The 15083-nt window shown below is 41.1% G+C and overlaps 2 protein-coding genes across 7 annotated transcripts in view; one reads left to right on the top strand and one right to left on the bottom strand.

Annotated features, from left to right (window-relative positions):
• Positions 1 to 28: 28 nt before the first annotated feature.
• On the top strand, positions 29 to 3866 carry LOC105280479 (endoplasmic reticulum resident protein 44). 2 transcript variants are annotated; one of them, XM_020031973.2, is made up of 7 exons: positions 29 to 227; positions 859 to 940; positions 1029 to 1184; positions 1312 to 1612; positions 1774 to 1824; positions 2127 to 2422; positions 2520 to 3866. In XM_020031973.2, the coding sequence occupies exons 1-7, from the start codon at positions 171 to 173 to the stop codon at positions 2864 to 2866; spliced, it is 1290 nt and encodes a 429-aa protein (XP_019887532.2). In that variant the 5' UTR covers positions 29 to 170; the 3' UTR covers positions 2867 to 3866. The 2 variants fall into 2 exon arrangements, with proteins under 2 accessions (XP_019887532.2, XP_019887533.2); XM_020031974.2 differs by lacking the exon at positions 1774 to 1824.
• A 1066-nt stretch (positions 3867 to 4932) lies between these two features.
• Positions 4933 to 15083, bottom strand: part of LOC105280324 (neo-calmodulin) — a 41636-nt gene continuing 31485 nt past the window's right edge. For all 5 annotated transcript variants that reach the window (XM_026967852.1, XM_026967855.1, XM_011340797.3 and 2 more), the window contains one exon: positions 4933 to 14956. In XM_026967852.1, the coding sequence (XP_026823653.1) occupies positions 14925 to 14956 (32 nt within the window). In that variant the 3' untranslated portion in view covers positions 4933 to 14924. The remainder of the gene's footprint in view (positions 14957 to 15083) is intronic.

Here is a 15083-nt window from a genome sequence, read left to right as displayed (position 1 = left end):
GGCGCAGAGGGTGGGGGAGGCGGACGCGATAATCGATGTCTCGAGGATGCTTCGTGCTCGATTCCCCGATATGCCGCTGGCTCGTAGCAGTTGACACACAGGCAGTCGCTTCACTGATGGTGGCTCAAAATTTCGTCGCACCATCGATTTAGCCGTCGCGAGATCGCAAGATGCTGGCTCCCTGTGATAACGTCGACTTCAAAGTACTTATATTCGCGTGTTTGCTGGTGAGTTTACGTCGCCGCGCGGTACAGCGATTCCTTCCGTTTCACAACCGTACGGCAGCCGCGCGTGAGAGGCGTAAATATTCGACGGTGCTCCGTGACACGTAATACGAAACTCAGCTGCTAATTTGGCCGTTTTCTGCCCACCGATTGCCCGACGGCGATTCCTGCTCGGCCGCCTCGCCGCTACCGGGACTCCTTCCGTGTTTTGCACGCACCGCATAACCTATGTACCACGATATCTCGCAACACACAATATTGCATTTAAAAAATGTGATAAAACTCCGCGCGGAATCGAGAAACGTCTCGTGATACGTACTCGGCATTTTATTTGCGCAATTATCCATTGCTGCGATACTTGATTTACATTGTCGTTTATTGTCGTTTATTTATCGTTGTTCGTTCAATGATTTGGAGATCAGAATCAGAGGGTTCATGATTGAGGGTAAAAGTCATGTGTCAACGCGTCACATATGTATATACTGAACTATATATCTAATCCTTACTCTGACATGTGCAAGACTCGAAAGGAAATATACAGAAGTGTGTGATTTAAAAATGAATGAGCCGGATGTAGATTAAATTAGAATGAAAAGAAGGTGATATGGTAATTGGATCCATGTGATTTTTCTAGATACATTTACCAAACAGTTTAGCAGAAGAAGTGGAAGAGGGTGCGGTTATACTAACTCATAAAGATATTGATGCGACGTTAGGTAAAGTGTACAGGGGATGTAAAATAATTTACGTAAATCTTATAAACAAGATTGCACTCATTTTTCTTTTAAACTGAATTTTTTGCAGCTGAGAATGAACTGGTATTTATAAACTTCTATGCACAATGGTGTCGCTTCAGTAATTTATTAGCTCCAATTTTTGATAAAGCCGCTGACAAAGTCAGGGAAGAATTTCCACAGGCAGGGAAGGTAGTGATGGCCAAAGTAGACTGCGACCAAGAAAGTGAGTACATTTAAAGCGCGCTGTGTCGATCTACAATGATCCATAATTATTGACAAGCAGAATCTTAATGCTATTTATCTGGACATGGAGATTATATTACGAGAACTTCCTGTTCCTGTTTTATTAGCATCCGTGGCGTCTAGGTTTCACATAACCAAGTATCCAACGTTAAAAGTCATAAGGAATGGACAGCCAACCAAGAGGGAATACAGAGGGAAACGTTCCGTGGAAGCATTCCAAGAATTTGTCAGGAAACAGTTGGAAGATCCCATCAGAGAGTTTTTCGACTTGGGGGAGCTTAATGAACTCGATGACAAGAAGCGCATGATCATAGGATACTTTGACAATAAAAGTGTACCGGCGTATGAGTTGTTTAGGAAAGTCGCCACCAATTTAAAAGATGATTGCCAGTTCCACGTTGGTTTCGGGTAAGGTATTTCATTTTTAATGTACTTTTTGATACTAACTTGCCGTTTACGATAAAAATATTTTTTGAAGACACTAATGTGACTGTCTTCTTATTGCTAGCGTAAGAAATACCATTTGTATCTTACAGTAATTATATTATAATGTAATTTCATTTGACAAGCACATGCTCCAATCAAAACTGTGAAATTGGGCTTCACTTTCACTTGCATTTGTAAGTAAAGTGGTACATACAAGCTGTCCCTGCACTGAGCATTTGTAAAATTATATTTTTGCATATTTCGTTTTTATGCTGTGCAATATTATTACGTCTTTGTGTTGTATGTTAAATATGATTCAGCCTTGTTTTATTGATGAATTCTTCTTGCTGCATAACAGATTTCTTTGCCTTTAGCAATTTTATTTTAATTTTAAGAACTTTTATTACATCGATTAGCAAAATGTTACGCACATCGAACAACCAAGCATTTTGTTTAAGCGTGCAATTTTAATTATCACTTTGAATGACGCGTCTAGGAATGCGAGTAAAGCACTGCACCCTCCAGGAGAGCCTATTATTGTCTTCCGATCGGATAAGGCCTTGTCCAACGACGAGGATGAGACTTACAAAGGAAGCATGACCAATTACGACGAGCTAAATGTGTGGGCGCAGGAGAAGTGCGTGCCGCTCGTGAGGGAAATAACATTCGAGAATGCCGAGGAACTGACGGAGGAAGGCTTGCCGTTTCTCATACTGTTCCACGCACCCGATGACGTGGAGAACGTTAAACTGTACAAAGATATCGTATCTAGGACGTTAATAACCGAGAAACGTACGCGATCCTTTATCCTTTCGGATCCTTTTTATACAAATTGTTGTATAATTGTTTTAGAAACTTTCAAATCGTACTGATTTCTTTCTTTTTTCAGAGAACATCAATTTCTTAACTGCCGACGGCCTGAAATTCGCGCATCCGTTACACCATTTGGGAAAGAGTACAACGGACCTGCCGCTGATCGCGATCGATAGCTTTAGGCACATGTATCTGTTCAAGAATTTCAACGACATCTTCGTGGAGGGGAAGCTCAAGGAATTCCTGCAGGATCTGTACTCTGGGAAGCTCCATCGCGAGTTCCACTACGGTCCCGACACTCATAACGACGTACCGCAAGTTACGGGGAAACAGGTGAAAGCGCCCACCACGCCGCCAGAGTCCGCATTCAAGAAGCTGGCGCCGAGTAAAAATAGGTATACGTTAGTTAAGGATGAACTATAATGTAATAAACGGGATAATAAGATCGAGTGATGTGGCGCGCGCAGTGAGTTTTTCTCGTAATTTATACGCAGTTCACTAGTGGATAATTTACTAACTGGTAAATTGGAAGGAAGTGGTAAATTATACAATCGGGGATTATATATTTAAAAGTTTGATATGTATTACTTTTGTAGTACGCTAAAGGTGAGTTCGAAAATTTCACTCTTCTTCTTAAATGATGATTTGAAATCTCGTTTTGATACCTTTCGCAAAATATATACGTTTCGGTTTTACCTGTTTGTCGTTTAATAAAACATACCGCTTGTTATCATTGTCCACGTGAGATTCAAATTCAGAATAATGTGACGGTTCGTTCTTTGCGGAAAAAAAATCGTGCACGTTTGTGCAATTGTCGGTAAACGAAACAGCAAGAGAGCAAAGAATTCTTTTCCCCTTTGATAACGTATTTTTATTGTCTTCAATGAATCGCTGATGGCGCATTCATTCGCAATTAGCAGTGAAACACCAAGCTACATCTACCAGTGTCAGCAAGGAAACCAGTTTTTTGTATATGTATTGTAAGGCAATCAATGCAATCATTATTGTTGATTTTTACGATTTCAATATAAATTTGAGAGTTTTGTATGGTAAAAAAGTGAATTTACATTCTCTCCTCCTTTCTCATCCCCTCTGTTACAATGGAATTTAGCACAATATTTAATATTGTACGTGATTCTACTTGCCGTGGATCCGGGAGGCGCGTAAATGTGTTCGGGGATACATAGAATCTAAATGCGTGTGTGTATGCGTCCTATTGTACCATTGAAGTATTTCCTAGGGCAATTGTTTGCTGGATGAAGTGTATAAGAGAGAGTATTTGCATTGTCTATTGCATGATCGAAATAAATGTCTGAGCATGTAAAATCTCAGTGTGCGCTCGTAAGATACCCTTAGGGAGCATTATTTGTATTATCGACGATATTGTTTCTTGCCTGTTAATAAAGAATTTCTATATCATGAACTTTGCGTGTATTATCAGTCGTCATTGTCAGCATTGAATGCATGCACGGTCAATTACAGCTACGTAATTTACAAAAAATCGTTAATGTCACTATAGCTTCTGCGTGGCACCGAAAAATTTGCATCTTAATTAAGTATTACAACGAAAATAAGGCAAGATTAAAGCAGATTTAATTTTCGCGCGCGTCAAGTTTACTCCACGCATACAACGATAATCGCGTCGCCATCTTGCGATATATCGCAAAGCGCGATAACCGCATTCATCTTCGAGAATCGCAGTCTAGCCTTGATAAATTTGAAATTTCTATCAGTTATGGACGCGCCGCGACAAATTGTACAATCGTGTTCGAGTCATGCGGTATTTATTGCGATTATTAGTATTTAAGTGCGAATTTTGGACATAAAAAGGCGCGAGTGTCATGAAGTATTGAGTGGTTGTCAAAAATAACGTAAATATTAAACATTGCGTGCAATAATTACGTATTAGTGGTGCGATTTCATCATCGACGAAACCCTGCTTTGACGTGCTCGGGATGAAGAATTTCTCTTTGTACATTTCACATCATATAGACAGCCACCGAATGCATCCTTACGGGCCTACGGCCGAGCGTCGGCCATAAAGTAAGCGGCGGACGTGCGCCGGTACCGAAGAGGTTAAAGACAATTTTCACGCGATTGCGATTACTACTGAACGTGAGTTTATTTGTATCATATTAGGATGTTACCGATGGCCGGCCATGTTGAGATTCAATCTGCGCATTTTTAATAATATTGCACCTCATGCGGCAATCAATTATAAAAATAATGCTTAAATAATATTATAATAAAGATATCAACATTTTTAATACAAAAGGCGCTTTCGTCCAGCAGTTAAAAAGCATTTCTCGGAAAGTTGCAATTATGGTGTTTTTGTTGCTAATGATGTTTATTTGTTTCTTACCTTTTTGTCACTCTAAAGTATCTCATCGGCTTGCGATTTACGCGCGTTTCTCGTCGAGCGAGTTTCTGACGCGCGTTCTCATCATCGAATACGATCAACTCGAAAGATACACAACTACAGGCGTGTGTCCCATTATAAAATGGCTGTATTTAGGGGCAACTCGATACATGTATTGCATTTCACCAGTACACAGTGTTCACCACTTGTTTTTTTTCTTTTCTTTTTTTTTCTTTTTTATGTCGTGTTGTAATATTATAATACATAACGTTACACGTAACATGGTCGCGTACGTTTAACATCACATGACATACACACGAACATACACCACACACACACACATGCACAAAAACAGACATACGGTACTCTTTTCTGAATCCCTGTTCCGTCTGACTTTTTTCCACTTTAGGACAAAACGCGAGTAGAGTATTTACTTACTTGAAAAACATCGCGTGATTGCAGTAACGAAAGAGAAAGATAATTAATTATTATAACAATCCGTACGTATCTCGTTCGGTGATGAAGCGATGAAACAACTCTCTGCTGATTTCGAGCACAATTTTGTTTCTGCGAATCTCGATCTTGATCGCATTACAAGTAACATCGTTGTATAATGCGTTCTTTCGTATACATTTCATCCTCTACCTCAAAGACATTGTTCCTTTGATTATCGGTAGATGAATATTTTTGAATATTAGCTCCAATGCAGCCAGTCTTTATCGCCTAACTACTTCAGTTTACTATATAGTACTGACTTTTTATGAAATTTTGATTATTCAGCCAAATATATTCGAGAAACCATCGAGCACCACCATTGAATGTTACTTTCATGACGTACATTCGACAGTTTATCGTTTAATCATCGTCATTCACTGTCACAGAACGTTCTTACGAATTTCTTCTCGTTGTTCAGTAAAATCTATGATGCAAATGAAATCAGTTAAATGTAAAAACAGTTGTAAGACGTCCTAAATCTCGTTACGTGCACTGGACGCACTTCTCTCTCAACTGCAGTTATTAAATAATATCTATTTCTACACGAATAGCCTCCATTTCTCATCTCGATAAGTAACAAATTGACTCTCACACGCGGAATGGCAATTAGAGACGAGTTATCTCATGCGCGGCAATGCGCTTCGTATATTTCTGCAGACATGCCGTCCAGAAATACACACGTTAACATTTAAACAGTTACAACAAGAGAGCCTCTTATTTATCGTATAAATGAAAATAATGTACGCGATCGCAAGGAAATTTCAAATCCAAAATCGATGCAACAAGAGCGAAATGAAACAAAGTTTGTAATTATAGTTGAGTGGATGCAACTGTTTAAACGTTAAACATAAACGCTTGGAATATTCATAGCAAAACTCGCAACAATGTGAGATTCCAACATGGATACAAATTGCTTGGACAAGTTATTCACGATCTGTCAAAAACATATATAATTTGCGGAATATTTTAACTTCAGTAACGTACAACAGCACCATCAAGTACAAAATAAATAGGTAACAAATGTATACGTATTTTGCCAAAGATGCTCGTACACGCATTAAGTCTATCGTCGTAAAAAGTCGCGTTTTAGGCCTGCTTGTCGCTTGAGAACACGTTTCGCCATAACGCAATATAAGTATTTCGATATTTATTCTAGAAAAATAACGTCATGGATATTCCTTGTTGCGAGAATTAGTCGTTACAAACGTTATCGTTAGCCTTTTTCTCAAGTAAAAATATAAATATCTCGTTCACAGCGCGATATAGCTCCTCATTAGACATATCCCCATGTATTGTTTTCGTATTTCCGCATTATCATCTTAATACAATTCGATTATGATCTCCAAACACGTAACTCTCGCATCGCATTTCAATTCGCTTCGTGCGCTTCCTATTCGCATCGTATTCAGATTATTATTGTCTCCAATCGGAGGAAACCGCAGCTGCAAAACTGGACAATTATCTTTTTCGAATTTTTAATAAACAATTATGATCAATCTCACGACTCGAAGAACAATAACTGACTCAACATCGTTGCAAGAAATAACTTCAATTCCCCGATTTTCTTTCCAAGAGTATCATCAAGTATCATCGAGACATCATGCACAAGATAATTTATTCTAAAAGTTTATTTAATCAAATCGTTTTATTTAAATATCAAATAATTTTAAATGATTCTCTTTCTTTGCGACTTAGAAAAAAAAATCCAGCTAGCGGTTCTCCTTCGCCGGAGAGATGCGATATCTCGATCGTACGAGAAACCAGGATCCCTATCTCAAACGTTTTCTGCTAGCTAGGTATAGGAATACGTGCGTATATTCATCCAGTAACGCGGCGCTTGTACTTCCCATAACGTTTAACAAAGTTAATGAAAGACATTTCCTTATTACAACTAGTTTGAACATCGTCGTGTCTCGACCGCGGTGTTGTGTGGTAGGTAACACGGTTATTGCCTGCTCGCAATTCTATTTGATTTGATTTCGCGTGGCGTTTAGGCGTTTAAGATCAAAAGAGGTTCCTCCACGCGGGACTAAAGAAAGGGACTGCTACTCATAAGAGAGAAAGAGAAAAAAAGAGAGAGAGAGAAAGACAGCGGAGCTCGTGTAATCCCTCTTTCTCGGACGCAACCGGTAGTCGAAATCAAAATGCAACGACAGTGCGTGTCCTCGGTCTACCTGCGGAAAATCTGCTTGAAAGTAACCGGAGCAAGCAGAGGAACTAGAATGACGCAACTTCTCAAACGACATCCAAAAGATACAAAGCTGCAAAAATGCATGCCAAGCACACAATCTCCTACCCACAATTGCCTACAGTCACACCCTATAAATCGTTTCGTAAGAAAGGAGCGACGTGTGTGTCAGACCCGGTATAATAACGACGAAATTCGCGGACTCTTAATGAACGGAAGATCGTGTCACTTGTTAGAAGCGACAGCCCTCGCGATTTGTGTTTACAACTTAGTTACACTTACATACTTATAACAGTTATCGTTTAATTATATCGTACGCCTAGGGTAATCTCAGGTTCTCTCACGTATCTATCAATGTATGTATATATGTATATAATTTGATTATTACGTGTTTGCGGTATTCCAACGTGTGTTTGATATTAAGCTAGCTGATATTATACCCTTGCCGGCTTGCTTGCGTCGCTCGCAGGGTCGAACGCCGATTAACTTTGAAGCGATTACTTAGGCGCCTCGAACTTACGCGCTTAATATGCTGCACTCTTAAAGTATCTCGATCCGGAATACTTACGTTTCGTAGGATCGCAAAGCACCGTAAAAGCGATCAAATCAACCGCGTGCGATCTTGATCGGGAAATGACAGTTGCTGCACCGCGCGGATGTGTTTGCGAATAGACGGAAATGGATTTACAAAGTGCGCGAGTGCGTAGATTTCTCCGCGGAAAAATTCAGCAGTTTCAAGCACGGTCAAACTTAAGGGAATGCAACGATTGAAAATTATTCATTGGTTAATATAATAGTTATTCGCGCCTTCTATTTTTATATAAATATCCTTTGGTTTCATAAAAATATATATATTTTACAATATATATATAAATATAAATAATCTTCTCGTAATTGCTAATAATATTGACGTTCAAACGGTCATTTAAACAACTTGATTACACATATTCTGTTTTGCCTAAGTAAAACGTCGTTTAACGTTGCAAAATATTCTCGTATTTAACGAAGGTGACAATTTTGTGAAAAGTTTGTCCCTTAAGCCAGCCCACGTTAACAACAAAAGAATAGCGTTAACGAAACGATCCGTTCTATACTAGTCAATGCCGCCATCGTTGATGGACGCTAAAAACAGGCAGGATGTAACAGAGAAGATATAATAGAGTCTCGATTAAGTATTCGAAGGAAGACTCGTACATCTTTACTTCTGGAGGGCAACGTTCAAACGTACAGGGTGTCCTAGGAGTATAACAAAAATACGCGTACTCCTCCATCAAGTTTGCACTCGAGATATACATTTGCAAATGCACGTACAACTCGAGCGCGCACAAGCGCGGTTCGTTGAAAATTCATTTCAATTCTCACGAGCTTTTTTGTTTTGTAAGGTATCCTGTACGTAGGCAATACTTAACGGCAGGTCGACGGACGATCGAGAACATTTGTCCGCTCGGACCCGGGCTTCCAAACAATTCGATAAAATATATATGCAACTTGCACACACGCATATAATACAATATAATGCAACACATAGGGCGTTTCAAGCATCTTACACCGTTTCTGTACTACGGATTCGACGATAAATTGTGTTTTGGTACATTACTTGCGCAAGCGGAAATTCGATTACAAACTATTTTATTGTACCAATATCTCTTAATTTTTAATACTTAAGCTTCAAATTACAATTCTTCGTTCGCAAAGTGTGAAAATGAAATTGAAACCATATAAATTTCGTAATTTTTTATCTTCCTCTTTAATTAACATGATTTTTTAATTTTTCTCGTAAACTTATCTGGTTCGATCTGTAGCAACGGCAGAAATGAAGTACGTGACTTTTGATACACCCTGTACAAAATGTAATACAACTCAGTGCAATGCAACGCATTGCGACGTAATGCTATATGATCCGATGTTACGCTGCACAGCAGGATTTGGCGCAAAGTGTAATCTATAAAAATATCTCTTCCTTGGAACAAGTGATAATATAACAATAAATATCTCGAAGTCCGCCAGGAAGTCGATTCCCGCGTCAAATAGAATTCATGTAATTGCGGAGGAGTGGGACGGGGCAGAGAGAACTCCTCGCTGCGTTTTCGAGCAAACGTCGAGCTCCTAACTCTTTGAAGGATTGTTGAAACAGCTTGCGCGCCATGCGATAACAACAATTGGCTTTGTATCGTACAAGTATCGGCATAACGTAGGCGACTAATCGTGCAACAGTTTCCACGATTGCATATTAGCAACATGATGGAAACTGTGAACCATCGCATCTGTCTCTCTTCCATTCAAATATTAGGCGCGCTAATGAATTCGGTGCTTTTTTGAAGAAATTGAGCCTTTATTACAAAAAAATAATGAACGTCAATCTTCGAAATATTCGCCATCATTTTTTAATATTTCTCTCCATTTATCGGGCAGCTGATCCTTTTTCGAAAACAAGAAATAAAGGCTCAATTTCTTTAAAAAAGCACCAAATTGCATATAATTTGCACGTCTGTCGAATGTTTGCTGGCTTTGTCGATCCCTGAAAGAGTTAGGACAATCATTGCCTTAGCGAACATATACGCAACGTGCATTCGCAATGTAATTACATAAGACTGCAAAGCCGCATCTCGGGCATGTACACGCGAGAGTCTCGCGTTTATGTATATTTGCGATTCAGAGGACGCGTTCTTGCAAAATCACACGGTGCAGAAACTCGTTTGCTCACGTCGATGGTGCTCTTTTGTACTCATATCTGCGCGCATCGCATACACCTTGACATGCACGCGCCTAGTAAATGCAACGAAAAATTGCGAGCGGATTCACTGCACATGCGGGCTGTACACGGTGTCACTCGGAACTTTTGTGCAATTCAACGCAAGCGAATTTATTAGATTTGCAAAAGTTTAATCTTTTTTGTCAACGCTTTGGTATTATTATTTAAACTTCAAATAAATTCTTGCTCTTTTACGTTTTTGAAGAGTTGGCACCAAAATTTCTAAACCCTCATACGTCATGATAGAATGATTAATATAACTTTGAAAAACGATAGTGAACGCAATGAGCAATGAAAAGCTATGTACGCTTTTCGTATTCAGCCAATCATTTTGGACTTTAGCTGGAAAGTTTTTCCGCACGCGACGTTTCATTTAACTTTGCAAAAAACGTGCAAAAAATGACTAAAACTTTTGCATACACCTAATATTATAGATTCGCGGGTCCACCTTGCTAGAGTACCATCGCGTTCGAAAATGGGGGGCATTAGCACGAAAACTTTCCTCGGCGGGCAGATTACGCGAAGAAACGGTACTACATCTAAGCGCGTGACGTGCTGTCGACGTGCGAGTAGCCCTATCATTGTCGTAGTTGGCGTGTATAGGTACACAATTCTCGTGACAATATACATTTAACATTCGGGGCGGACCACAGTGTTATACATTTGCTTCACCAGTGAATTATCTCAATTAAACCATTAGAGATATTGTCGTTAGGACGTTATACATTGCTATTTGTGACGTATTATCAAGCCGCCTTTACCTTCCCCTTTATCTATCGGAGTATCGCCGTGCTGATTCGTTCGCGTGTTCACGAAAATCTTCCAGGGTCTCCGCAGTGTTTCGAGCCTCGCGTGTTACGTTAATTAATTACGTTAATCGAGCGCGAGAGAGAGCGAGGTTTCGTCCACGAGCGACAAAGAGCGTTGTCGATCATCTCGAGGCTGGTGTTGGTAGGTCAGAAAGCATTAGTAATCAGCGTTGTCGTGGAACGGTGGATGTTTCGCTGGAAAGAAAGACACTGGCGCAATTGGTGGGACATCTCGCTCCGAGATGAGCACTAGGAAAATATATTATTGTCAGAAACGCGACTAGATCTGTCCTCGCGCTTGTGCGTTCGCGTGCCGAGGCGCTTCTGTGCGACGCAACAAAATCTGCAATCTTCAATCTTTAATCTTTGTGTATGCTTTGCGATGCACACATGACGCTTCGTGCTGCGAACGAACGCGATATATTCTTCTTTTTACTCTCCTGCTTCCCTCACGCGTAAATTACAATGCACCATCGGGAGAAGACTGCCATAGATCAGATATTCTGAAGTAGTGATCTAATAATAGTGATTTTTGAACTGGTCAAGAGGAGACATTAGATAGGACTTACTGAGAATGATATTAATTATCCTTGCTTGTTTCAAGTCAAATGCCTCGTAATCGAGCATCATGGCAGTGTTCTATCGGAGGTGCGAGCTGCTCGCTTTGTAAAGATAATGTAAATCAAATTCTGAAGTTCTCAGGACCGGTACATCGTTCGTCGACTCATCATTATTACTCAGCGAGTTTACAAACATCTCTTGCTTAAATGGATCGTACTTCAAAATTTGATCTAGACTACTCACAACGGAGAACCAACCAGCTTTTCCTAGCTACTCGAAAAATCAATGGCTCTGGATCACAGCTTTCGCCTACGAAGGTAACGTGCTATGCGTTGTAGTCTTCTCTCTTCTCGCGTCGTACGCATTTTATATAAGCGATCGTATTCGTTATTCGTTATTCGAGGTCCCCGGCATGGCGAGGTTTCTGGCAACTTCTCAGCTTATCTCGCTATTGTACTTGAAATCCCGTCGATAAGAATGCACAGCCGTATCGCAGTGATCTGCTCGCCGTCAAACGTAACGTAATCGTCGATTAATCAGATTAGAGAGCAACAGAATTATTGTCTAGCTCTGTGCAATCACTCGTTTCGTCCGGCGAGCGTTCGCGACCGCAATCGGCTATCCACGATTTACTCTTACTTGGAAAGAAAAGTTGGAAAGATCGAGTTGCCCGGATCTCGAAACACGCGGAGTCTCTTCTAAAAAATACCATTCATCTACTTTCTCTCTCATTCACTCTCTCACTCACTTTTTTAATCTCACTTTACTTTTTATAGCGCACACACACACGTACAGTCAATCGGGAGTAACAAGAGTAGCCTTAGCATTTTGCCGCGTGCAAATTTTCAAAGTTTCGTGCATCGATAGATCGAATAAGACAACGTGCAAGCGCACGGAAGGATCGTACCAATCACGATACGGACAACGGAGATTCAATAAGTAACGAAACGTGCGAGAAAGTGTAACGGAATCGCTCCGATTGATAGTACGCGAAAAACGCGCATCGCTGTTTTACATTAATTCGATTTCTCGTCCCTCTCGCTACTCGCGCTACCGATCTTTTCAACTTCCGCTTCCTCGCGCCGCGGCGCCGGGTGGGATTAATTGCGCGCGTGCATGCGTGCGTACGTGTAATGTGTGTGGAGCGCGGGCGGCGGAGGACATATGTACATACAGCATATTAAATATATATATAATATGTATGTACATGCGTGTCACACGCGTATACAGTCATACACGAGTGCACACGTACGTACACGTACGTATCTACAATGTATTCTATTTTCTTCTTTTTTTGGTAGCAACATCATCATGTATATAGTATATAATAATTAGTATAAGTGTACAGCCCCGCTGCTTAATTCGCGGCAATCATTTTTCTTCTTGTCGTTATATGATCGCTAGGTACTACCGTCTACGTCGCGTGCTAACGCGCAGGATTTCTCATTTTTCTCTCTCTTACGTAACACGTCTAAAAGTACACACACCACGACATAATGCGCGTGCGCCAGCGGAAACGCGTCCTGCCACATTCTTCCTCATCCACTTGCTACTTTTTTCCATTTACTTCATCCTCGCATCGCCGGAATCCTTCTTCTCGTTTGCGAAGCGAAGGATCCACTGGTGCGGCTCGTGCGCTATTAATCATCCTGGTTGAATCTCTCTTTTTCTCTCGGAATCTTCATCAGAAGCCACTGCCACATGCTCACTGACCGTGAATAGCCCAGTGCCGCATTCGAGGCAGGTACGGTCACTGAGAATGCAACTAGCGATTGTCGATTGTCGCATACACACCTACACACATGCATGGACGCACACACACATACACACACAACCGTAGTCATCCCTTCGAATTCTCCTCATCTAACATATCACCGGACATCAGTCCAGTAATCTTTAATTTATTCTGTCAATATCTCTTCAATAACCAAAGGCTTTTTAAAGCCCTGTGTGCACAGATAGAATATCTGCTTCCCCTTGCTAGACTATCCGCTCTCGAGTACCCCATGGTAATTAGCTGAATTTCAGGCAGAGCGCTTTTTCAACCAGAGCACTCATTCGCTCAGCGATCGAATGATCGATTACGAAACGCGGCATCGCACCGGTAATCGATGGGCATGTGTAAACGCTACGTGTCAAAAGCGGAAGTGTTAGCTGGCGAGTCACCGGAGTGCGCCCGCCTTTTCAAGTCGCTAGAGATTGAGAAAACGATGACGGATGATAGAGAGAGCGGCGATAAGATGAAGAAACGTATGTGTCTGGTTCTACGTCGATTTACGCGCGCTGCGTGTAGTACAAGCAGTAAAAATACTCGGAGTTACGGTACCTTCTCCATGGGCGCCGCGTAAAACGCGACGCGAAAGAGAGATATTGTATAATAATTATATCTATATATATATATATATATATATATATATATATTTAATGCGTGTAAACATATCATGTATATATTATATAGAGTATATACTAGAGTATACTCCAGAACTTTCTCTCGCGGGAGCGCTCAAGGGGACGTGGAAAGCTAGTTAACTTCTAAGTCGCTCCGTAACGTTGCTTGAAGGAGACGTGAAGATTAGGGGTACGTAAAAGTCTAAACAAAGTTCGGTTGATTGTTCCGGGTGGAGACGGGTCGCGCCCCCTATCCCTCTCCCTTTACCATTTTCCTATTTTCGACGTTTAACTTTCAAACGTGTAACTTCTCCTGCCTCCTCTTCTGCCTTCTCGAGCCCTCTCCCCTGTTTATTTACTGTTTAATTACGTTACGCCTAAAGTACTCATCTAAAATTAGTTCGAAGGAGCGCGAGGTGTGTGTGCATATAATGCGTGTACGTATGTGCAATTCGCGGAAGTAAGTCCTCTCCTCTCGGTACCCCGGTCAAAGCCGAAAAGCGTGCTCGACGTGAACGAGCGATCCTTAAATCTCCTTAGGTATCTTCCGGCGTTCTACTTTGCGTTCTACTCACGCAGACCTTCGTCGCACTCGTGATCTTCTTCGTGCACCTCCTGACTTCATCTTCTTCAGAGCACCGATTGTATCGTAAGATCGGTGTGTGCTTGCGCGATCTTCCGTCGTACGACTCGCTGCGGTGATCTTCACGGTACCGTCGACCTCGATCTTCTGGAATTCTTACTTCGGAGTGTCTTCACTCGGCGACGACATTGTTGCCGTTCTACGGGGCACGAAGCGACTCGGTCTCGTTGCGATCCTGAAAAGTCGAGGAACCTGGCCGGCGGATCCGTCTTTTCCTTCCGTCGATCCGTCGGTGATTCTCTGATATCTCTGGTATCGCTGAGTCTGCCCCTCTCCGATCTCTGAACTAATTTTTCGACGTTAGAATCGTCACGAATTCTGAAACATGATTGTCCGGTCAGACAATGTTAACTATCGAGGCAGAATTAAGCTGGAATCAAACTAGGTTACTTGCAGATCAGCAAAAGGAACAAATAGTCAAATAGAATAATTTCCATTATCATAA

This window comes from Ooceraea biroi, chromosome 1, assembly GCF_003672135.1.
Source record: "Ooceraea biroi isolate clonal line C1 chromosome 1, Obir_v5.4, whole genome shotgun sequence".
In the NCBI taxonomy this organism is placed as follows: Eukaryota; Metazoa; Arthropoda; class Insecta; order Hymenoptera; family Formicidae; genus Ooceraea; species Ooceraea biroi.
The sequence above is the reverse complement of the archived record's forward strand: the minus strand, read 5'-3'. Positions and strand labels throughout refer to the sequence as shown.

Excerpts from the sequence above, each read along its gene's own strand:
- LOC105280479 (XM_020031973.2), top strand. The coding sequence starts at position 171 with ATGCTGGCTCCCTGTGATAACGTCGACTTCAAAGTACTTATATTCGCG. Across the intron at positions 228-858 it reads TTATATTCGCGTGTTTGCTG|ATACATTTACCAAACAGTTT; the intron begins GTGAGTTTACGT and ends TGATTTTTCTAG. Across the intron at positions 1,613-1,773 it reads CAGTTCCACGTTGGTTTCGG|CACATGCTCCAATCAAAACT; the intron begins GTAAGGTATTTC and ends TCATTTGACAAG.